General features: G+C 40.8%; 1 protein-coding gene across 7 annotated transcripts in view; it reads left to right on the plus strand.

The window, feature by feature from the left end:
- CCDC85A (coiled-coil domain containing 85A) overlaps nt 1-24,861 on the plus strand; it is a 147,466-nt gene that overhangs the window by 85,373 nt on the left and 37,232 nt on the right. For 6 of the 7 annotated variants that reach the window (XM_081155947.1, XM_081155946.1, XM_081155944.1 and 3 more), the window contains exon 3: nt 24,503-24,579. The exons of the other annotated variant lie outside the window; for it this stretch is intronic. In XM_081155947.1, the coding sequence (XP_081012073.1) occupies nt 24,503-24,579 (77 nt within the window). The remainder of the gene's footprint in view (nt 1-24,502; nt 24,580-24,861) is intronic. 7 annotated transcript variants of the gene reach the window in all.

The raw sequence follows: 24,861 nt of genomic DNA on the forward strand, positions 1-24,861 counted from the left end.
TTGAGGGAAGAAATTACTATATTCGTAAAAGTTTTGAACTGTCTGTGTCGGATGCAAGGAGCAATTATTTGATAAGTATAAAGTGTGGTTTAGGCTGTTATGTCTGGCATCATTAGTGGCCAAGCAATATGTTGGTTGACGTGAGTGTCTCCTAATGAAGGTTGCTTAGAAACTAGGTCCGCAAGGACATTTTTGGGAACTGCCGCTATTTGAAGAAGTTTTTTATATCAAGTAAAGCTGGGAGAAGCTGGGAGAGAAAGATGGAAACGGAAAGAGGAAAGAGTGGATGCTGCATCTCTATGACCTCGTGATTTCCATCAAATGACGGCAGTTACTTTAAGCTATTTCAATCAGGTAGCAATTGTGATGGTTCCTTGCATTGCTGTGAACTGGGCTGTCGCAAGTGCATTCTCATTGGGAAATATGACGTTATTGGAAATACCATCCCATTCCATGATGAATGCCACTGACGGTAAAGTCCATTGATTCTGTGGTGCTAATTGAATATAGCACATACTATCTGGGCTTTGTGAACTTAAGGAAAATTCACAGAACTGACATTTCAAATAAATAATTGTTTTTGAATCACTATCACGCTCACACTAGGCAGTGGCGTCGAAGATGGGTTCCAAGGAGGATTTTAAATCTGAGGAGTATGACATGCATGCAAGTTTGACTTTTGTGCAGTGGCACCGATAATTTCCTCTAGGACTGGTGCATTTATAAGGGAGTTCACCGGGCCAAATAGACTTAATTATGAGGCGAAATAACACACTGTGATTTTATTTGCATCGGTGCTGGTGGCAGAACAGGAAATTAAAATTATGGAAGAGCTGTTGGGCTACCAAATTAATATTGTGATGAAAGTGAAACTCAGAATTGTTGAAATAGCAAACATTTCTCAAATACTTTAAAGAAACTCTCTGACTTCAGAAAACTTCCTTAAAATGTGCTTATTTTTAAGTGTTTAAATTTTTTTAAATGCTTGGAAGACTCTCCTCAAGGTTATTAGGAAAATAAAAAGAAATAAAGAGTAATAATGGTTGTCATGAATATATTTAGGACATAAGACAATTGTCATATTGTCACTTTAAGGAATAGAGGTGAATACATATGTTTATTAGTAATGGCTAACATTTACTGAACAGTTACAATTTAGCAGATACTTTTTTAAGTGTTTCATAGGTATTAACTTATTTTGATCTTCCAACAAGTATCTGAGATGGGTGTTGTTATTCCCATTTTACTGAAGCACAGAGAAGTCAAGTAACCTACCCTAGGTCACACAGCTGTAAGCAGTAGAGTTGAGATTTGAGCTTGGACAGTCTCTTGTTCCTGCTCTGTGTTTGCAGCTGGGGGAGTACTCTTTGAAATACACAACATCCACTGAGAGATTTATTCAAAAGACAAGGGCACAGCCAGTAGATAACAACTCCAAAAGAATCTGTGATTTGTGTATCTGCCTCAAAGACAGCAAGAGCAGGCTTGTTATAGTGTTTAAACAAAGAGGCCATTAGACTCAGGTGGCTCTGATGCCTTGGTTGCCGATGTAAAAATCAAAACTTAAGCCAGACTCAATACACTCTAATCCAAGAAAGTGCAATTTAAGTACAGCCAATCACAAATACTCAACTAGACTTTCCCATATAAGGCAACCGCTCAAGCTATAAGCACTGAAATAGTTTCTTTGTTTTACTTCCACATCTTCACTATAAAAACCTTGTCCTATCTGTGGTGTGCTCCCAACCACTTTTGCTTTGGCACTGCCCAATTCCAGTTGATGTTTGCTCAACTCAATTTTTCAAAAATTGTATTGTGCCTCAGTTACCGTTTATCAGGCTTCAACAATGACAAGTTTCATTACTTGTAGAATTCAGCAAATTGTATCTTGGCATTCACTGATTAAAGTCAAGGTCTCGGTTTTGTTTGGCTAGTTATATGCTTAAAATTCAATATTGATGTATACAAGTGGGCACACTGGCTTTGATTAATTACTGAATTTAATTCATTATAGAGTACTTCTGATTCTGTAATCAGCATTGCTGATTTAATAATCAAGTACTTCTGTGTCCAAGATAATGACATTAGGTACCCAAAATGACAACTTGAAGATTGACACTTTTTTTTTTCAATTGAACTATAAACTTGTTCCAAGAAGATATTTCCTCCTGTCTCGTGCTGTCTTCCTCCTTTCAATTCCTTCATAAAAGATGGCTTTTCAGTACTTTCCAGGTGCCAGAGCTGTGCTAAGTGGTACAGCTACAACGATGAACGTGAACAGGAAGATGGTGACTGTGCTTTCTATGCTGTGCATTCTGTGAGACTTAACTGAGCAAGATACATTTTGTGAGACTTAAGAGAACACGAACTTGTATCTTCCTAAACAGCCATTTTTGAGTTTGATTTGAAATGGTTTTATGGACAAAGTCAAATATTAACTCATTACATAACCACTTACATAATCACATATCTAATTTAGTTAATTCAGAGAAATTGTGGGGAGATAAGTTTAAGTTACTGAAAAGTATGAATTAGAATGCTTTATTTACTGTATGTTTATTGCATATAATAACCCCAAGATTGTGGTCTGAGTCAGCTAAGGTTGCTATAATAAAAATATCATAGACTGGGTGCCTTAACAACAGAACTTCATTTCTTATTGTTCTGGAGACCGGAAGTCTACGATCAAGGTGCCAGCATGATCAGGTTCGGGTGAGGGCCCTCTTCCTGGTTGCTGGAACCTTACGTGATTGAGAGAGGGGGGGGGAGAGAGAGAGAGATAATCTTTGTGTTTTTTGTTGTTGTTGTTGTTAAAGGGCACTAATCACATTCATGAGGGCCCCACCCTTTACCTCCCCAAAGCCCCACCTCCAAATACCATCACATGGGGGCGTCGGTTAAGCTTCACCTTAGGGATTTGAAGGAACACAAGCATTCAGTCCATAGCACGGCGCATACTGTTGCTAACTCTAGCTGGAGATCTGCCAGGTATGCTAACGTTTCAAGCAAGCACAATTGCCACTTGGTTAGGCACTAGATATTTATTGAACACATACAGTGCGCCAGGCCCAGGCTGGGTGCTGCGTTACAGCAGTGAGCAAGGTGCAGCACCTGTCCTTGTGGACAAGATGATCTAGTAGGGTACTGCCAGACTCAATGAGATATTCGTCCAAAGTGGGCTACATCTTCCTTTCCCAACTCAGTGGGTTAGGAGGACATTTTGCCTAGTTCAAGTTGATGTATTGAAAATTCAGAATGAGGGATTTATGCTAGATTCAAAATTTATGTGACTCCTAATAATTTAAATATTTTTAAGCTGGAGATATGGTTAAGCATTTAAAAATGTCTAGAATTGCAGCCCAAACTCCAGAGGCAGTCATCTGGGGCAGCCCTCCTCTCTGACTGCTTCCTGTTTCCCTCCTGCTCTCGTCCACGCTGCATAGTTCACACATTCCTCAGGTCTCAAGGCCCTTCTCTATCGACAGTTTCCATCAATGCTGAAATGTAGGGTGTTGGCTTTTGCTGGCTTTTAGCAATTCTGGTGAGAGTCCTTTTGAGACTGTGTCTAAAAGCTCAAGCTAATGATCTTTTAATCATGGTTGTGGTTGTTTTTAATGACTTTGTGATAAAAGTGAAGGTAACCAACATTTTATGAGAATCTATGTGTCAGGCGCCTTGCTAAGAGCTTTTGTGTGAGTTCAGTTTAGCTTTACAACAATTCCAAAAATGTTAGCAACGGAATTTCCCTTTTGCAGATGTAAAACCAACTCAGAGGGCTGGTTCACTTGCTCGAGGCCTCACAGTGGTACAGGGCTGAGTATCCCTAGTGCTATAATACCTTACTCTGAAAGGGCCAGCCCAGCTCAGACCCGCTGAACCAAAATCGACAGTTTAAGTAATCCACAAGTTATGTGCATGCGCAGGAATGTTTGAGAAGCACTGCTTTACTCAGGAGTTCAGATCAATTGAAGACTGCAAAAGGTAAGGAGGGTGAGGCACCATTTAGGTGTGATGGTGGACTTTCAGTGTGATATTGGACATCTCTTTTTCTATCTGACTGAAGCAGGAGGTAGTAGAAAATGAGAGAAGCATTGTGGTGACCTACAGACTAATTTTTGAGGTGCTGAAACACCACCACACTATAATTATCAATAGTAAACATTTACCAATCACCTTTTCCTTGAACTGGCAGCTGTCAGTTGATGAAATGACTTAGAATGCCTCTGTTTGCTGTGCAACATTTATCAGAAGAAAAATGGGGGTCTAAGTCAGAACTTCTTGGACTACGTGTGAACACCTGGAGAGAGTGCTAAGAAAGCAAGAAAATCATTGTTAATTAAATATTTAATATTACAGTTACCACAGTAGTCTGGGTTTGAGTTTATAATATAATAGGGTTGCATTTTGTAATATAGGTAAAATGTATGATGCATTAGGGCCCTTTGTATAACCAATGTGTACTGTGCGTAAATGCCCGTATTCTAGGATTTGAAGAATAACTTCAGTACTTTACAAGATTATAAAGATTTATGATTACGTTATTTTTGCTTTTATGAAATTGTAGATCATATTTGTGATTGCTGTAATACTGAATCCTTGGTCAGAACAAAACACCCAATTACAGAATAGTCTCTGTGGGAAAACATAATTTGCTCTAATTGTTCAGTTTATAAAGTCATTTTAAGGATTTTTAACGACAAAAAGGAAATACTATCCATACAAAATTTTCATTTTAGCATTCATTTGTCTGACATTTATTGAGTGCCTACTATGTGCTAATTACATTCACCTCTAATTTTGGAAATCTGACAATATTCTCAAGTTCTGAAACAAATTGATATGATATTTCTTGAGTTTTATATAAAAAGGATAGTGTTGTTAGTCTAGGTTTTAATCCTGAAATACGAAAGCATGATAACTAAGTTTGTAGAGCTCTTTATTATTAATTTTATCTTTAATTTTAATTTTATTTTATTCATAAGAGAGAGAGAAACATCAATATGAGAGAGAAACATCGATTGGTTGTCTCCCATATGTGCCCTGACTGGGGGTCAAACCTACAACCCAGGCTTGTGCCCTGACCGGGAATCAAACCTGCCCCCAACCTTCTGGTGCATGGGAGGGTGCTCCAACCAACTGAGCCTCCTGACCAGGGCTGTAGAGCTCTTGATGCTTCTAAAATGCCTGATATGAACCATCTTATTTAATCCTCCCATAGGTCAGGTTTTAACGTGCCCATTTTATGGAAGGATGGATGAGTCAGGTGATCTTACTGCCTTTTGCATCCTGAGTCTTCTGTTATGGCCACAGATGAGGCATTGTCATATTGTTGCTCTGAACATTCAGGGCTGTTACTGTTTGTATGACCCATTGGCAATAATCATGTTGCTGTTGGTGATGACTCTGTGTCTTCGATTTTTATTTTCATAGTCATTTAAATCATATTTATTTTGTACACTTCACATTTATGTTCCCAACTAACCTGTACAAATCTCACGTGTGTTATATTTCTTTATATTCCTTATATTACCTGGCGCACCCTTGGCCCTTGATAAATCTAGTTGAACCTGACGTGGGACTAGGACTGAGCTGCTGATTTGCATCCTGCCCTCTCTTGTTTTATTTCCTAGGCAGTGTTTTTTCTCTAGTCCAGGCAAGGCTGGGACTGGTGCCTCTCCTTCCCAGGCTCTCACTTTAAGCCATGTCATTGCCCAGCAGACCGTAGTGCCACAAAGAGGATTTGGAGCCCAGTATACTCAGTTTTGCCAAATGTTCACTGCTCTGATAAATCATCTATCGGCTAAGCTAACTTTGGGGAATTATCTGTGGACTTTAATTCTATTAGCTGGCCCCATCTGGTTGCCATGGACACTTGCTGAGGCAGAAGGCTGTCCTACCCACACTGGTACAAGATGTTGCCTGTGGCAACAAACAGCTTGGTGGGCGGCAGAGGAACAGGGGTGGGACGTGAGTACCAGGTATTCACAAGGAGGGCAGGGACTTTGGTTGGGCCCCTCGGTGGCTCTGGGGGACATTCCAGTCAGGTGTTGCTGCAAGCAGGACTTGGCATTGAAGAGGCCCACTGAGAGCAGCAGGCATGTCTTGGCTGGTGACCAGCCATGTTGTGATGGGGATTCTGGTGGCAGGTAATCTGCAGAGATCCCTGTGAACTGGCAGTTGAAACAGAATTTTGTATTAAGTAGAGTAGATTAGGGACAGGAGTCAGGGGCAGTCTGGAATGAGCCTGGGCATTCAGGCATGGAGGAAGGGGGAAGGCAGAATCTCAGGATCCCGAGGAGAGCACATGGGGTGAGGGCACAGCTGCCGGACAGGATTGAGCCTGTGGCTGGAGCTGGAGTTAGAAGCTGCGTGTTACTGTAGAAGAAAGGATACCGACCTGGTGTAGGAGCACTCTGAGTTCTAGTCCCTTCTCTTTCACATCCTAACCCCACACTATCTCAAGGAATTATTTTACTACTTTAGGCCCCAGTTACCTCATCTGTAAAAAAAAATTTTTTTTTCCAACCCATGACCTGCATAGTGTTGTCCTTTGCAAAAAGCATTCTGTTTTAAAACAGTTTTGGAACTGTTGCTTAGTGTATCTTTCCCCAACATTGCCAAGATTTACGATGTTCACTATTGTCTTAAAGGCTGGTGGTGACCTTTGATTGAATTTGTTTAGCTTAGTGGTTTGCAAGCCGATTGACCATGGAATGGCATTTTCCCAGAGCAGCTTTTCATTGGTGAGGAAATCCAGAGTTTAGAAGCACACGCATTGAAAAAGACTGGGCTCAGTGGTTTCGCAGATGCCTGTCGTTTGCACATACCCTCAAGTGCGTCTACCATTCATTTATGAGGCTGTTGATACATAAATGGCCTGTCCAGCTGGGTAACCACAAGCGGCCCCTGCCCTTCAAGTTTAACTTGGTATTTGCTCCTGTCTTTCCTCTTGAACGTTATAGCGGAGACTCTACTGCTGTTTGGGATTTCCTGTCCCCGGCACTGGAGCACTGGACCCTGATTCCCAGATACAACACAGAAAAAGAGGTGTGCACAGTGCTTGAATTTGTGTCCCTGCCCCCCCCCCCCAACCCCCAGAGCGTTGGCCCTGGGGGTAAAGTCAGCCTTCCTAGACCTGCTTCTGTCCCCTGGCTAGAGCTTCCCTTCCTCCCAGCCCCTTGTACGTCATCTGTTGCAGGCTTCTGGAAAACTAATCCCCACGTTAGAGCATTATTTCTGTCGCTGGGAAAGTGTTTCCTCTTTCCAAACAACTGATTTACAAATAAACTTTTGGAATTCTGCCCATCCACCCCACCTCCCATGGGGTTGGCTGAGGTAGTTCCTTAAATACAATCTGTTTAAACATTTTGTAATCAAGAGTAGGAAAAAATACTAATTGTTTTTTCAGACTGCATTTAGCATAAATAACTTAAGAACAGCTTGACACCCCCCCCCCCCCCCCCCGGCAGCCTTTGGGAATGGTGAAATTTCATAAAATAAACTTGGTGGAAGTAAATGTGACTTTTTTAGTGATCGAATCTAGTTATGGTAATGATTTTAAGACTAAAAATATTTACTCAAGTAGCAAGTTCTTATGTAGTTTATATCACATGTCTAACATTGTGCCAGACCGAGGGGATGCTCTGTTAAATATACTCTAGTAGGATTTCTTTTTCAACCAAGTTCCTGCCCTCAAGAAACGTATGCAACTGGGGAGGTTAGACTACCATATGGATACATTAGTGGAATCCTGTATTAATCTACATAGTATTTCATTGAGTTAAGGGAAAGTGTGGTCTGAATTCAGGGACGGGAGTGACCATTACAAGCTAACTTAGTCACAGGAGGCTCTGCTGAGATGAAAGGACTTGAGGGCAGCTGTTGAAAGACAGTTGGGATTTGTAGATTTTGCAAACAAAAGGGACAGTGTTTAGATGAGCAACAGCATAAGCAGATAAAACCTCCTCAAATAAAATACTTTGGAACCCTGGTGTGTGTTCCCGAGATGATAATGTGGACTCCCTCTTTGAGGTGGCAAGTGGATGCGCAGGACCTGGGGGAATGGCTGTAAGTGCAGTGACCACAGCCTGAAAAAGCTTCCCTGCTGGGTTTTCGTGGGAACTTTCCCAGCATGGTGGGAATGCGCAGACCAGCTGGAGGGAGTCAGCTCCATGGTGGACTTGGTGTGGGAACACCTGGGACCAGAAAGAGTGGCGACAAGGGAATGCAATGTGAATAGCAAAAACAATAACGCTACAGTACATTCCTGAGACGTATTTGTTAAAAGAACTTCGAGATGTGAATTAGTTGACAGCCAATGAGATGACAAATTTCAAATAAAATGTTGGTAGTTTTCATCATCCTAAGAACTGCCTCAGTGCCCAGTTTGGTTTGGATAGCTTTTAACCATCCGTCCTTTCCAGGACACTTGTATCGTTACGTGGACACTTATATGGTTCTCTTATAACCTGTTCTTGAATATCAGGGGCAAAATTGACACGTTCCCAGCTTGGATTGCTTTTCTCATATATTTAGACAGAACCTCAGAATTTTGGTTCTGCTTTGACTTTGGTCCACGGGGTCACAGAGGGCCCTTGTCCTACCGAGTGACTAGAAAGATCAGTCCAGCGATTCACCTGAGTTTTGGTTTTGGCTTTGTTATTTACAAATTGACAGGCTACTGATGAAGCTACTGGTCATTTCTTTTGAAGCCTTGAACTGGTTTGCAGGTGCAGACAACCATCTTAGTACTTGGCTTGGAAAAAGTCACTAACCTTTTGCTAGATCCCACCCATTCTATCTGTTGAATAGTGATGATACTATTGTGAAGATAAAAGTGTCCAGAAAGCACATAGTAAGGGGCTGCTCTGTTAAATATACTCTATTAGGATTTGATTTTTTTTTTTTCTTTTTTTTCATTACAGACACATGGTTGATTGCCCGTAAATTTTGTTGAGTAAATGAGTGATTAAAGATTCCCACTTCTGTTTCAGGCAGTTATTCACCAAATGGCAAACTGTCACTTTCCTATGGTAAACATGTCATTAACATTCAGTAAATTGAAAGTATTAATGATAGCTATCAAAGGTTTTTAAAATGTTTCTCTGTGTGTGTGTGTGTCACCAATGATGTCGGGAAAAACATTCCTAAACCGTCATAGTTTTTCTTCTGTTTGTATTAAAGTGGACTTTCTATTCACAGAACGAATCTTAGCTGCAGATACTGGAGAATTAACTCGGGCTCTCATGTTATAAGAGATGCTTATAGTAAACGGGAGATGGGGAAGTGGAAGATTTCTCTTTTCCTGTTACTAAAAGCCTGTATTTCCCAAAGCTAAGCCAATTCAACTAAGACTTGTAGGCACCAATTAGTTAATATTTTCTTTCCAAGAAGCAAACTTTAATTAAAATATATAGTTGCCATGGTTTCCAGGCTATCCATTTGAGCAATTTATCCGTAAAGATATTTTCACAAAATAAACTCCACGTGGACTGGAGGTTTACCTTCTGTACTGAGGAACACCTACACCATCCAGGATATAGCAGTCCCAATGCTGAGGTTGGCATTGCCAGATGCAACGTTTTCCCCAAATTTTCTTTCCAAATGAAACAGCACACCATTTTTCAGAAATATGAATGTCTGAACTATGGCTGTCTATCCTGACTCGCAAAGCTAAGTGGCAAATGAAATACTTAGCCAGGCAACCCCGTTCAAATGTCCTCCAACTCTCTCGTTCCTCATTAAGAGGGAATTCATCTGAAACATTGTCATTGTGCTCATAATTGGAAATGAGTTTTTCAGAAGGGACTTGAAAAGGGTGTTGATTTCAGAGTCCCCTGCAGAGTTTAACATTCAAATCTCCATCTCAGTTTTTAGAAAGGAATTAAAATAATATTTTAAACTCCCAAGTTATTCATGGGCTTGCTTGACTGTTACTGTAGTCTCCAGTTCCCACTCATCCATCCCATCTCCATCCTTGAGTCCTGCAGTCCTTTTGCTATGAGGATGGGGCGTTATCCATGACTATTTATTCTTTCTTTGAATAACCAGATCACCACAGAGTTTCTAAGATTCAATCTATCTTCTTTGTTCTTGTAATGAAGGCTGATGACTATGCATATCATCTACTGAAATGCCTTCCTCTGGCATTTTTGTAGAGTCAGTCCGAAGTGCTAGAGCCAGTATATTCTGCCTTATCTGTGCCTATCAGTAAATCATTTCCTATAGAGATTTGTAGAATTTTAGAGCTGGAAGGGATCACAAGACCCTAATCACCAAGCTGGTTTGAGGCAGATACGGACTTGATACTTTACCCTCTTCTTTCTAATTGTACTTTCTATTAAAAAAACACAAAAACTGCTCATCTCTACCACAGGGCCTTTGTGTATGCTGCTGCTTCTATCTAGAAGGCCCATCTTCTAACTAGGCTGGCTTTCATTTATTTAATATTTATCAATTTAAATGTCAATTCCCTAGAGAGGCCCTTCTTGACTATAGTCATTCCTTCATCCCCCTTAGTACATTTGAAATGATTTCATTTATTTATATTCTTGTTTCTTATCTATTGTTTGTTCTCCATTATATTCCAGTATCTGGGACATTCAAATATTTGTTGAATAAACAAATGTACTGTTTATATGTGACCTTTGGCTTGGCCTAAACACAGATTGTTTATTAACCATCAGTGTGTAAGTAGTCAGTTTATTAACTCTAGTCAAACGTATGTTGGGTACATTCAGTCATTTAGTCAGTGCTTCTCCAAAACACAGGCTTTGTCTTTCCTTTGAATCTTCTTTCCATTTGTATTCATCTGGTTTTCAGTCCCATTTCACAGATTCTCTCTGCTGAGGTTCAGTGCGCGATGTAGTGGTCAGGGCCCAGTCACTGGACGCTGCTATTACTTGCCACTGTTAGTGAGACTGAACAGCCGGGGACGCCCAGCTGAAAACCACATGGCCTGCATGGGGCAGGCCGAGATCACAAGACGTTGAGCACAGGCCTGCTGCCATCATGGCACTGGAGTAAGAGGGCAGAGCAAAGCAAGCAGTCTGCTCCCCTGCAGAGGGCCAGAGATGAGGCGGTGGTATCAAAACTACATTTAGCACTAGGAGGGGGCAGGTGATAATAATAGGTGGGGCTCACTGTGTGCAGGCACTGTCCCTGGTGCCTTATACAAAGTAACTCACTTAATCCTGCACTTGTGAGGTGGGCAATGTTATTAATTATTTTACAAATGAGGCAACTGAGGCCCAGGAGTTTAATAACTTGTTCAAGGCCACAAAGTAGGGGTTAGAGCCAGGAGTCAGACTCAGGCAGTCTGGCCCCAGCATCCACGCTCCAACTACTTGTCTATACCGGATCCCAGATGAGTGTCTTCAGAAGGCTATTGCACAGATAGAGCAGGGTCAGATAAAAGCTGGAACTGTCTGGAAGATTGCTAGTTTAAGTTAGTGGAAGCAAATGAACAGGAAAGATGCCTGGTCCTAGATTATCAGAGCAAATTAAAAGCATCCACAATGGGCAGGCTCTCTCAATAGTACAGCAGATCAGGATGAGTTTAGGCAGTCTTTTGGCCCTAGACTATAACCCTTTGTCCAACAAAGAATATCCTAAGACTGGATTAGACATGCTCTATTTTACCGTTAAAAAAACACCAAACAATACATAAAATCTATAATGCAGTAGAATTAATTCATAGACTTTTAAAGTTGTATAGCTTTTATGTAAGAGTAACTTTTAAGAGACCACATTTAAAAAATACATTAACTCTCAGTAAATGTTGTTTTCAATTAAATATTGCATGTACTTTTCAGGTGATAAAAGTAGACTAAAATGCAGTAGAATAAACTAAGAAATAATGGGCACAGCTGATACCATTATGATGCTGAAGTCATGCAGAAGACCAAGTGCCCTGTCAAATGCCCGGGATATTGGCTGGGGAATTCACTGGACCCCACACACAAAAGATTGGGCAGTGAGCATTGATCTCAGGAGCTGAGACACTAAACAGCCGGATAGAACTTAGCTTCTGAAAGTGTAAGAAATGGAGGCCCAACCCAGCCACTGTAAAGGAGACAGGGCTAGAGCTCTAGGTTCTGTGTCGAAGTTAACTTTGAGCTACTGTACCATCTGCTTACTCTTTAGATCAGAGTGAGCAGAAGATCATACCAGGCAATTCCTTAAAGACCCTGTGGATTTGAGAAAGTTCTGATATCCCCTTCTTGGGGTAGAGCCTTCTTTGAGCTGTTGTGGAGGTTTTGACTGAGCTAACTTTTTTTCCCTTTCAAGATGTGTCAAGAATGCAATGATGGTGGTGGTCACACAGCAAATTCTTTCCTAGGCCTCTATAAAAAATGGCGGATTTCTTCTTATTCCCACAGAATTGAGGAGCACTATCTTCGTAATTATTATATGCATTTCCTCCAAGTAATTCATTTTTCTCTGTGTATATTAGGAGCTAAATTCTTAGCTTGATAGAAGTGATAGGATAAGAGAAGTCATTGTCTCTTGAATGTTGACTTCTCAGTAACCCCCACACAGACAATAGGAAAATAAATTTTGAGTTGTTATTTAGGCTAAGAAGATTTACCTATAGGTCAGTTGGTTAAATTGGTCATTATTGAAAGATATACACATTTGTAAATGTGAGAAGTGTCCATCATTTTTCATGGATTTGAATTTACATGGGCCACGGGCCTATTGTTTTATTCCAACTCAGTGTTCCTGGGTATTTCTTAAGGACAGACTGCAAATTAAAAGCAGTTCACCTTGTCCCATTCCTGGGTCTAATATGACTTGAAAAACCCTTTCTCAGCATATTTGCTAAGTCAGTAGCCTCAACCAGAAGGCCTGGTTGAGTCGTTGGTGCAAACACAGAAAGCTGAGCTGTCCACAGAGGGCAGAAGGGTGTAAGTATAAGCAATTCTCTTAGCAGATCCTCCACTTCCTTTCATTGTTATAAGTTCTTCCATAACTGTTTACTCTCAGGGAGAAAAGAGACTCGTAATTCTCTTTAAGCAGTGACGGTGACCCCATAGCCATGTACTCCCGGAGGAGCCAGGATAGAATACTGTTAATTATTAATTGAAGGGATACTCGGGGGAGCCACCTCTTTGGCCAGCTTCCCTGAAGCCATTGTGCCCTGAGGTATCTTCCTAGAATGGGATTTTCCCAAGTGTGTGAAAACACCATTTAATTATTATTTAATTAGAATGCCTTCCTCAAGCCATTTGGGACCAGGTATACTATTTTTTTAAATCATAATTGGTCCTAAAGAGGAATGCTTTTATTGTGATCTTATTTGTACTTTTACTTTATTCACAGTTATATTTCTTCCTTAAAGTCAACTGCTTGCATTTCCTTTCAGCTCTCATAGACTTGAACTTTATATAGAGAGACTTTTTTAGCTCTTAAAATACTCATAGGTTGTTATTTTCATGCTCAAGAGGCATGCACCTTAGTTTCACAACTATCTGGGTTTTTGTTTTGTTTTTTAATATGTCTTTATTGATTTCAGAGAGGGAGAGAGAAATGGAAACAGCAATGATGAGAGAGTCACTGATCGGCTGCCTCCTGCCCAGCCCCGGCTGGGGATCGAGCCCACAACCCGGGCATGTGCCCTGACCGGGAATCGACGATCTGGGATTTAATATTGGTGCCGACCTGGGGTTATAGAGACGGATAACTTACGGTCCCTTCTTTAAGGACATGGCGTTCACAGTCTATCTTGTTCCTTCTTTCACTTGTTCATTTGCACATTTCCTATTTACAGTTTAAGGTTTTCCTTAAACAGTGAGAATGATTCTGCACTGACAAGAAGTAACTCAATTGAAAACTTAAAGATTTTCAATTCCATCTGTTTTGAAATTAAAAGAAACATGCTTGTATTTTGCGAGGGTGAATAAAAATCACTGATTTAAGAATGCTGTTTTATAATAGAGCACATACCATTTCCAGGGTAATACATAATCAATGTGCAAATTAGTGTAAGCAGGACGGAATTTAATAGGTTCATTGTATGGCCAAAGTGAATTTAAAACATCCTTTCGATTGTTGTGTGTATAATTTCAGGCGGAGCTTGGGAAACCATTATTTGAAAATTACTGTTATTTGAAGTGTAGAAGTTTATTGTATCCACCCCAGTTTCTCATGTATTAGAAGTATTGATAGATACGGTCAGAATCCATAGGATTTTGTGGACAAGGGTGATTACTTTAAATACAGTATGTTGAGATATTTAATATTTATAACCAACTTCTCTCCACATGCCTATAATTACTCCTGTTGGTTATATGCATCCAGTACTCCCGTTATCACCAGGAAGGATGTCACAGCCATGGCATTAAATGAAGCAGAGTGAACGTATAACTTGGTTCCCCAGATGTCTGGGAGAGAATCCAGGAGAGATTCAGAAAAGCAGCTGCTTCAAAAACTAAAATTAGACATTGACAAGCCAGAAGACACTGTCCTTTGCCTTTGCCCAGCATTTTCTTCCAAGCCTGTAGGTTTCTGAGATGTGGGTTATAACAAGTTTGTGAAATTTTTCCAAGGTTGCACTGTGAACGGCCATTGGCATTTATTAAGCCCACTATTGACTTAGCTTCATCCATGCACCTTGGTTGGGATGGTTTGGTGGCTGGCGACTGTGGAACTTGCTCTTTTCCCTTTGGCTGACTCTTGTTTACTTGAAGTCACCACCATACGAACTGGAGAAATGTTATTTGCATCCTGGGAAAGATGCAGTTTTCATTCTTTTACCAAATGCATCAGTGGAGGGATGGCACAGTGCTCAAGTATAATCAGGAAGAGAATTGAAGTTAATTGGACTGTTGGTGCTCATCAGATCCTTTGATAATTGCTTAATATGGCCCTCACCCTTTCTCATCACAGGGCCTGTGTTCCCTGGCAGTGAGAAGCATTCATAGTGCTGCAAATGGTGGGCTTCTCTGGGCAGGCTTCAGGTTGAGTTCCAGAACTGAACTCAACCAGCTTTGTGACTTTGAGGAGTCATTCAACATTTCTAAGCCTTCCGTCTTTCATCTCCAAGATGGTGGTGATAATATCTGCTTCTTGGTTTTGCAGTGAGGATTGAAGGCATTAATGTGAAAAATGTATATGCCTTTTTAGCAAAATGCTTGATACATGATCAATCAAGTGAAAGTTATTAGCCGTTATTTCTGTCATCTGATTTACTTGCTTGACCAAATCGATTAGTCTGTTGTTGCCTAGTAACTCTTTTGTTCAGAGAAACAGTGTACTTATTTATGTGTCTGTGTACACATGTCTTTCTGTATGTCTTCCTTACTAGAACTTTCCTTGAGTAGAGGAGCCCTTTGTGTTTGTTTTCAGTGGAGTCTGTGGCACGTGAGTGTCTAGCACATAGTAAGTGCTCAATATAAATATATGTTGTGACTGTGATTACAAAGTACTTGTTGAAAAATATACTAAAATCATGAACATACAAAAAAATGTTTCAAAGTATATAGTCTTTCCCAGTGTGTTTATCTTAACTAACTAGATCCATCCATTATCTGTCTACATTTTATGTGTGGTTATATAACGCTAAACCACTGTGAAAACTTCGATTTTCTTATGTAGGGGAACTATTTCTTAATTGTTACACTTTGGGTTTGTTTTGCCAACTCTTGTTTCATAGTAGTGCAGATAGTATCTATAAGCTAAAATCAATGAAAGTTTTATGAATTCCCAACTGATGGAGTCTAAACTAATGATGCTTTGTTATATAACTTGATGAAACTTCTATTTTGCTGGAAAGTATGACCATAAACAACAACTATATATAGGATTTTTAAAACATCTAAATATACATAAAAATTCAAAATAACTATCCTAAGAGAAAATACATTTTTATAGGTTTACTTTCTCTTGAAATCTTGTTTTTACAGATTTACTCCCTTGTGCATTCATTGACAATATGGACAGATGCACTTAGAAGGGGGCCACCCACATTTAAGAGAATTGTTACATTTATTAAAATGACATCAGTTGTATTCTCTGGCCTTAGAAAAGACAGTTATTTTCTCGGGGAAAAGACAACAGCAGCAATGTCACCGTAGAAAGACACATTTTAACCCTAAATAGCTGCTAAAATGGTCCGCATGCTAAATAGCCCTTTAGAGTTTGAAATATTTTCCCTGTAGCTCCCAGTCCTTCAGTCCAATTTATTGCCGTGTACCTAGCACCTCCTTTGCAGGGCTGATGCTTTCGAAAGAAACAGTAAAAGTGAAGGCAATTTTAGGGCACAAGAAGTTCCTCTAAGCCAGTCTTCATTTTAGATTGATTGTTGTGTGTTTTCTAGGTGGTAGTCTGACTGCATTTTGAGTTGACTGCTTCTGACTGTCCTGGGAGCACAGAACTCTGAGCCGCAGGAAAGCAGTTGGGGACAGAGTGACGACATTTGTGCGTACCTACCTTCGACAATAAGTTGCTGAGCACCTTCTAGCTCATAGCTCTGTGCTGGTGCTAGAGCAGCTCAGAAATAAGTTAAATAAAAGGTCTTCCACATCGAGTCTCCAACTTAGAGAGCAATGGTGCCAATTCCCAAGGGGTAGGTGCAGGTGGATGATAGCAAATATGCAACAAAATGCCATTTTCTTCCATTTTAAAAACACCATTTAGAAAGAGGAGACACTCAAAACAAATTTATGATGATTATTTTCTGATACAAAAGTTAGGACACAGACCCTGATTTTTTTTCTGATTTCTTAATTAACTCATGAAAATCGTTGGATTTGGATGTGCATTTTAACTGTTTACTCTGCTAGAAAATAATAAATGAAACAAAATCTGGACTGTTTCAAAAAATATAGCACTTGCATGGCTAGGAGAATAGCACTCATGGTTTTTTCTGTCAAAGCCGTCTTGAAAACGGTTCAGTATTGCCAGCCTTCATTTTAATTTTAAGTAGATTAATTAGATTTAATTAATTAGATTTAATTTTGATAAACAAGAGAGCACATTGCTCTGTTTTTTTCCCCCCTTTGAAATGTCAGATTTTTTTTCTCTTCACAAAGAAACATAACCTGTTTTGATGTGGACCACTGCCCACCACACTTCTCAGGTGGCTCTCTGACAGCTCAGAGCCCCTCCGTCACTCAGGGCCCAGGTGACACCTACCCAGTGCTTTCCCCTGGCCCTCAGTGCAACCCTCCTGGGGGTGGCTGGGAAGAGAATGTCTGGGTGAAATTTATATTCCTTCCAGTGGGTATTTGTAACCAAAAGGAAACCGTATTAAGCAGATATCCAGCTGAAGAGCCTTTATAATATATTCCAAGATATTAGTAATAGAAACAGTCCATATTGTGCACATCCCCCACAGCTGTTTTTGTATCTGTTTGTCTTTCTACATTCCCTTCTACTCCCCCCACCACGTTCTTTTGGAGCCTGGTGAAAGTACATTTCAGATTTCTTATTGAAATGACCTACCAACGACTAGATCTGACTTAGCTTGAGGACCTCCTTAAAGTTTTCATCCAAAGTTTAATGTTCCAACAAATGTTTTTCAAATGGCACAACAGAATTGACATTAGGCTTCATTTAAATACAAATCTGTCTTGCCCAGAGTGATTGAAAAGACCTATACTATGATTTCCTCTCAGGGCACTATCTACATAACTGATTTATTGGTTGACTCATTCAATAAATTGCTTACTGTGCCAGACACTGTGCTAGGCATGTGGAGCACATCACTCACACAACAAAGATCCCTGCCTGTGGAGCTGACGTTCTGATGGGGAGAGACATCTTATACCATAAACATAACATATGAACAAGTTAATTTAAATGATATAAGGTGATCGAGTATTTTGAAGACAAGTACAACAGGCTGAAGGAGAATCATGAGTATGGGCTGGAGATGGGGACAAGTCGCAGGATTAAATGAGGTGGACTTGGGTGAGTCTCATTGAGAAGCTGAGATTTGAACAGACTGGTAGGAGGTGAGGAAGTGGCCACACAGCTATTTGGGGGAAGGGCACCCCAGGAAGCTAGACCACGTCTGGGGGTTTCAGGGACTGAAAGGAGGCTGCATGGCTGGAGCAGAGGGTGTGATGGTGTGAAGTGGGAGAGGTACCAGGTGGCCAGGCCACGTGGGCTCTGCTGGACGTTTTAAGGACTTTATTTCTTACCTGGTGCAAAACATTGAGCTCCTGCAGGGCTGTGCATGGGGAAGGAAGTTCAGACAGCGTTTGGAAAGAAAACCCTGGCGGCTGTGGGTTTGAAATAGACTGAATGAAAATAGACTTGGAGTGGAGGCAAGAATAGAAGCAGAGATGCTGTTAGGAGACTACTGTGAGGTTGGATTCGTGGGATGTTCTGGAGGTAGGGCCAGGATTTCCCAATGGATGGGAAGTGGGGGGTGTGAGGAAGCACAGCCAAACATAGGCTAAGGTTCTTGCCACAAGGAAAGACTACCAGTCCAGGAGTCTAAGTCTCGGTCTAAGTGTAAACAGCCAAAAAGCGCACAAAGTTTTAAAAACTTAAGCAGCAGAGGACGGTGACGAGACAGACATCCCTGTCTCCAGCTGCTCACTTGCCCCGTCTTGCCTGGATGCCAGGATCTGGGTTTCCCAGCCAGCACCCATGCACTCACCTTTCCTTCCGCCCGTAGTTGGCTTATTTTCAGATCTGAGCCCTCAGAGACCTCTTCCCAGGCCATGCTCCCTGATGTCGCTGTACCTCCCCAAATCTCTCAGGCTAGTTCTGTTTTGTTCTTTGTTGCACGTATCACCTTCACAAAAGATCCTGTTTGCCTTCCATTGTCCGCCTTCCCCACTGGAATGTGACCGCCACCAAGGGTGACCTCACTTGCTGTTGCATCCCCCGGATCTAGAACAGTGTCTGGCACACAGCAGGTAATCACGACTGAGTGAGGAAGTCTTGGTATCAGAGTAAATCAAGTGTGTGTAAAATAAACGACATGAAAATAAACAGCATAAGTAAGTAAAGAGAAGTCCTGAGTCACTCAATATATGATGTATTGGCAAATGAGTTGAGAAGAAACTGAAAGAAATCCATGGAATAGAAAGAATTGAAAATGTAGAATTATTGGACTTCAGAGTTAAGGGGACCAGCCCGACAGCATACACAGGTAGAAATCTTGGCAGAATCTCATTGATCTTACTCTGAACACCTCCATTAACATGAAGTACATTGTCACATTTTTCAGCCTTTGGATATTCTAATGATTAGGAAGCTGTTTCCCATACCACGCACAGAGGAATTAGAGGTGTTGGACTGAGTGTTTGGCCAGGGCGGGTGTGGGCAGAGACCCAGAGCTAAGAAGTTGAGGCCAGTGAGTAGCCATGAGCAGGTTTCTACATGGCAGGAACGGCACAGAAAATAACTGCCTCATATTCCTTTCAGGTGGGCACGGAGGAAGGGTCTGAGGACAGGAGCATCACTTCACAGATAATAGGCTGCGGCCGAGCCCGATTCATTCTCTGTCAGTAACGCAGTCTGAGCGAAGTGTCCAGGCAGGTCTGAAAATGCTGATCCCAGCAAGATTTTTAAGAAATAAGTATCAAATTATAGTGAGAAATGTAATCAATCACTTATACTCTGGAGCTGATACAATTTGAAGTAGGAGGCTCATCTTTGCTTGCCTGAGGAAGAGAAACACTTTTAGTTGGAACAGTAATAATTTTTGAAATGTAATTCTGAAGTAATTTCCTTAGGAATGTGTGCAAGCCTGTGGCTGGTGGGATGAATTTGGGGCTAATACAATCAGTGTCTTTAGAGGTTGGGGTTTATCGAAGAGACTGCCTCCGGATTTGAAGTCAGTGCCACTAGACTCTCTCTGGCTGAGGGGAGACTAACTCTTAGCCCCAGAAAATCTTACACCTGTAAAGCCCTGGCTGCTAGAGCCTCCAGATGACTGTTCTCTTTACACTCTCCCGAGTGCTGTCGTTTATCTTGGAATGGACCAGCACCAGATTTTATTTTCTGCCCTGAAATTTTGACATCACTTCATCTAATCAAAACCACTCAGAAGTTTGACGAACATTAGACAGCTGCAACTACCAACAATAAACCGTTTATGTACACCAATCAGACACCTTCATGGACGACTTTAAGGGTGGGTGTTTGCCGACCGAGAGAAACAGTGCTCCAGCAGCCAAGGCGAAATAAGAGGGCCTAGTATTTTCATCAGAGCATTTTCAAACTAGCAGAGGAAAACGTAGAGCTGCTTTGTGTGATCGAGTAAACTGAAGTGAAATCAAGTCCAGGATATTTGCCTAAGGAAAATATCAAGCTGTCGTAAAGGTAAATATCCATCTGGGAAAATCTAAAAACAGGGAAAAAGGGAGACCTTAGAATTTAACGATCTATGTAAGAAGCTTGACATATTAATGATTAGGAGATCCAAGATGGGAATCACTGTGATGTCTCAGCAGTGAAACAAGATCTCTTGAATGTATTTGACTGATGCCAAGTGTTTAGCTAAGTTCACTGCCTTCTGGGCTTTTATTCTCCCATTTGCCAAACGAGTCGAGGGACCGAGGACAGGTTGGCTTAGGAAATCTCTAAGGTGCACTCCAGTTCTAAAATTGGAAACATCGAGAATATGTGAATTTAGTGGAATCCTTATGACTGTTCCTTACATTTGTTTTATTGCAAGAGGTCCTGTGGACGTTTACATTTAGGTTGAAAGAAAAGTGAGACACTTGGAGAGAAATGGTTTGTGCTCTGAAAAAATGAACGAGATTTACCCAAAGAGCATCTTGAGAATGTGGTTGGGTTTTCACATTGGTATTGTTTGCTTCACCTTGCTTTTCTAATGTGTAGATGTCCGTAGGTTCCCACCAGGAACAAGAGAAATAAAATAACTTTTGGGGGGAGATGAAAATCATCGCCTGCACAACAGTGTCTTGACGTTGGTTTTTCAGGTCCCGACTGTGGGAGCACCCTGGCCTTTCCTCCTTTCGCTCCCCAGTATTTCCCTTTCTCTTCCTTCTTGAGATTCCTCTCCCTGTTTACAACAGGATTAGTCCTCACTTCCAGCCCTTGTCCTTCCTGCGGCTCCACTCTCATCTCTCTGACCATCCAACTGCTGCTTATCCGTGAAGCTCAGGTTCCTCCTTTCAAAGAACTACGGCCGCTGTCGCTCTCCTTCTGTGCTGCTGTTTCATGTGATTTAGCACTGAACTTCACATCACCTTACCGTTTTATTTTTTGCCTTCTTTCCTTGCAACTGGTAATATCCTTCCTGAAGACAGGGTCAGTCTTTAATACACAGGACATCTCTGTAGAGTGTAGCTTAGTATTTGGCTGTTTTTCAGGGGGAGCCTTGACGCTCAGTCTCTAGGGCTCTGAAAGCCAAAATGGCATTCTGGAATCTCAGTTTTAACAGCTGTCAGCCACTGGTGTAAACCTTACAGATCAATTCCAGTGATGGGATATTCTAACTCAGTTGTGTGTGTGTGTGAGCGCGCGTGTCTCATGTGGTAAGTAGAAAGAATGGCAGTGTTTGTCAGACACTTCTCTTAGGTCAGTCCACGTTCCCCGGGTGCAATGGAAGGCCAACTGTTTAATAGTTGGCACCACTCTGGAAGCCCCTTGAGTAGGGAAGGAAATGGAAGCAGCAGCATGGGGAAAGGGCTGTAGCAGACATGGCCAAACATGCTCCTCTGGGACAGAAGGGGCCCCTTTTCTTTCTTACAAGATTTTATTCAGTTATTTTTAAATAATGATCACTTAGGACTGGGATGTGGATTATGATATATTTTGAAGGTATGGAGCTCCTTACACTTTATCCCATTATGTTTTATTTACAAATGTTTACATATTTTCTGTCCCATTGCTGGTTATGTACCAGTAGTTAGGCTTAGTTAGCCTATGGTGCAATAACAAATAAACTTTGAAACCCTAAGGGATTAACAAAATAAATATTTGTTTTTCTCTCACTTCACAAAGGATTGGGGTGGTTTCCTCAGTGGCTCTTCATAAAGGGATTTAGGGACAAAAGTAATGACCTTACAGTATATTTAGAAAAATCTTTGCCTACTCCACTCCCATTAATGGATTATATGATCAGTTTCTTGAATAAAACAACTAAGAGCATGAGTTCTCTTACTTACACATGCACATCAGCTATTCTTCCTGTTCCCTCCCACCTCCAGAAGTTCCTCATTTGCTCCATCCCTTCATTATTAAGTAATAATTGCAACAGAGACAGGACTGAGCCTCAATCTACAGGGCCCTGGGGAACACAGCTTATGGGTTTATAGTCCTAAAGTGGAATTTGTGCTCTGAGAAACCTAAGACTTGCAATAGCTGGTCATCTTTTCATCCCAACTCCAGAGCAGTGCCTGACAAAAACCAGTGCCACAGTAAATATGTGTTGAATGAATAAAATCATAGCTCTCCTTAGCTTTGCCTTCACCATAAAGCTAATTTTTTCATTATTTTACCTGTCTAAAATATTCCCTTGCTTTTCCTATATTTGTCTGTATTTGCAGTGAATGCTTTGAAACAAAGCTTTGAACTTCATCTACTGTAATTTGACATCAGAAATTGGAGAATGCTTTCCAAATTCAGTAATCCCTCCCCCTTTTTTGTACTGACATAACTTTTGAAATATAAGTAGAAACTTTGTGAAAGCATCACATCAAATATGTAAACTGCAAAGATTTTTAAAAGGAGAAAGTGACTGAGATCAAGTTACTGAATTAAAGTCCATTTAGTGGCATTTTTTAAGTCGCCTGAATCACTCTGTATAGTCATTTCAGCTGCTTTAGGGATACAGCCTCAGGGATAGTGTAGTATAGGGACAAGAAAGATAAGATGTAAATTTCAGACGAGATCGGGCGCGTTCAGGGTGGTATGGCCGTAGACAAGATGTAAATTTCAAACAAAGGAGAAAAGAAATGGGTTTGTACATCATTTAAATAGAATATTTCTGAACTTTCCCCTTGATTGGCCCTGCTCAAGTGGCTGTTTTTCTAAGTAGAAAGTGGGGCTTGCAAAACTGTAAATTGGGCAATCTGCATTCACATTTTGATGATCCGCAAATTATTCATTTGCTAGGATAAAGCAGATTTATGAAACCAATAATTTTGTTATTCATTTATGCCTTATACTTTTTTTTTTCCATTTGGAAGAACCTGTAAAGCAAACTCTTAACATTTCATTGAGCTAAAAAATGAGAGCCTATTTCCAGCAAATGTCTTCAGTTTCCTTCATCTTGTGTTTCTTTGTTGTATGAGGCCCACTCAAGGCTGTGTTCTCCACTGGTGCGAGATCAGTGGGCGGTTACACTAATGTCACTGATAAGGACTTTCTGCCAACATTCGTGAGAACAGGCCGCTATAAACTGGTCAGGGATGAGCTTAGGTGATACATTTGTGAACTAAAGGACTGGCGGTCCTTATGTATTTTAAGAAAATAAAATGTTGACTTGGAGGTCACAAATACAGAATTGCGGTCATATATAATCAACTTCCATATAAAAATTATAGAGTTTCCGTGATAAATTTCAGATCAGGTATGAATTTGCATCACTGTTCATCCTAAGTTCAGCTTGCCTGAAGAGGGCTGCTGCTTTAACGCCTACTCTGGAAATGGCTCTGCGCTCTATTAGGTACATTTCACTAGGCCGGAAAGGTTTGTTCTTGGGTAATGAACGGCAGCTATGTGGCTATATGATGTGCTTGAATATTTTCTCTTTAATAAAAAATAATTACAGTCAGAGTGTTCCTCAAAATGAAACCCCTTCCCAGGTGTAAAGCTGTGAACCTTCAAGTTTCACTAGGACACCGTAACTAAGCATGATGCTGACGGTGAGCTCAGCCCACACCTGAGCCTGTGAAGAAATTAGAACAAGAACCAATTTCAAGTTTGCCCCTGATTAACCTGGAGATTTGGCGGAAACTTGGGTCTCTGTCACACACAGCCAAAATGAAAGTCAAAATTCAGCGTACTTCATGTTATTTAGCTCTTTCATAGCCATTCTCTGAATTACAGTCTTAATATCTATAGATTTGTGACAAGAAGAAAATGTTGGTCTATAACACTTGAAATATTTATTGGGAAAATGAAGGGAGCTGGAAACTTGAAATGCTTTTTCTATTTTTAATATGACCTTGTAATTTATTTGATTATAATGAACATTACAAAAGAGTCTTATGTGTGGGACAGCTCCCTGAAAGCTCAGACTGCACAAAATAAGTAGAAAAGAGAAAACAAGCGTCTTCAAGATGCCTAATGTTCTGAGGGCTACGTGGTACACAAAAGCCTACAGTCTCACCACTTATACATTTATTGAATTCTCCTCAACATTGTACGATTGTTCAAACTGCTTGTTGTTTCGATAGCATCTGCTATTGTTTTTCTGGGGAGAAATATGGTGGGATTTTTCTTTCTCTTTTTAAATAACAGATTTAGTGGTCACTACCTGATTTGGATACCTCAAGCCAGAAATATCCTGACAGTGCACCGAAGCAGACCTGTGTGTATAATGTGAGTTCTTTCTTTTCAATTTTAGAATCAACCTTGTCCTATGTTAGGCAGCTGGAGGCCAGAGTCAGACAGCTGGAGGAAGAGAATCGCATGCTGCCCCAGGTGGGTGACTCCGGGAGCTCGCAGCTAGTCAGTGTCCTTTGAGTTGGAGCGTTTTATTTGGAATTTAAAGTCTCAACTACATTCTCTCCTTTCAATGATAGAAATCATTTTGTAAGTAGCCATTCATCAGTGTGGAGTGTGATTACTTTCCATAATGACCATCATATTATCCAGATTCTTAAGCGTGATGATAAAGGACGCAGGTGTCTGAAATAAGAATGTAAAATAATTTTGGAAGGAAGAAGAGAAAAATGAAGAGAAGTAGAAAGTACTCTGATAACA

The sequence above is a fragment of the Miniopterus schreibersii genome (genome assembly GCF_964146895.1).
Source record: "Miniopterus schreibersii genome assembly, chromosome: 13".
Taxonomy (NCBI): Eukaryota; Metazoa; Chordata; class Mammalia; order Chiroptera; family Miniopteridae; genus Miniopterus; species Miniopterus schreibersii.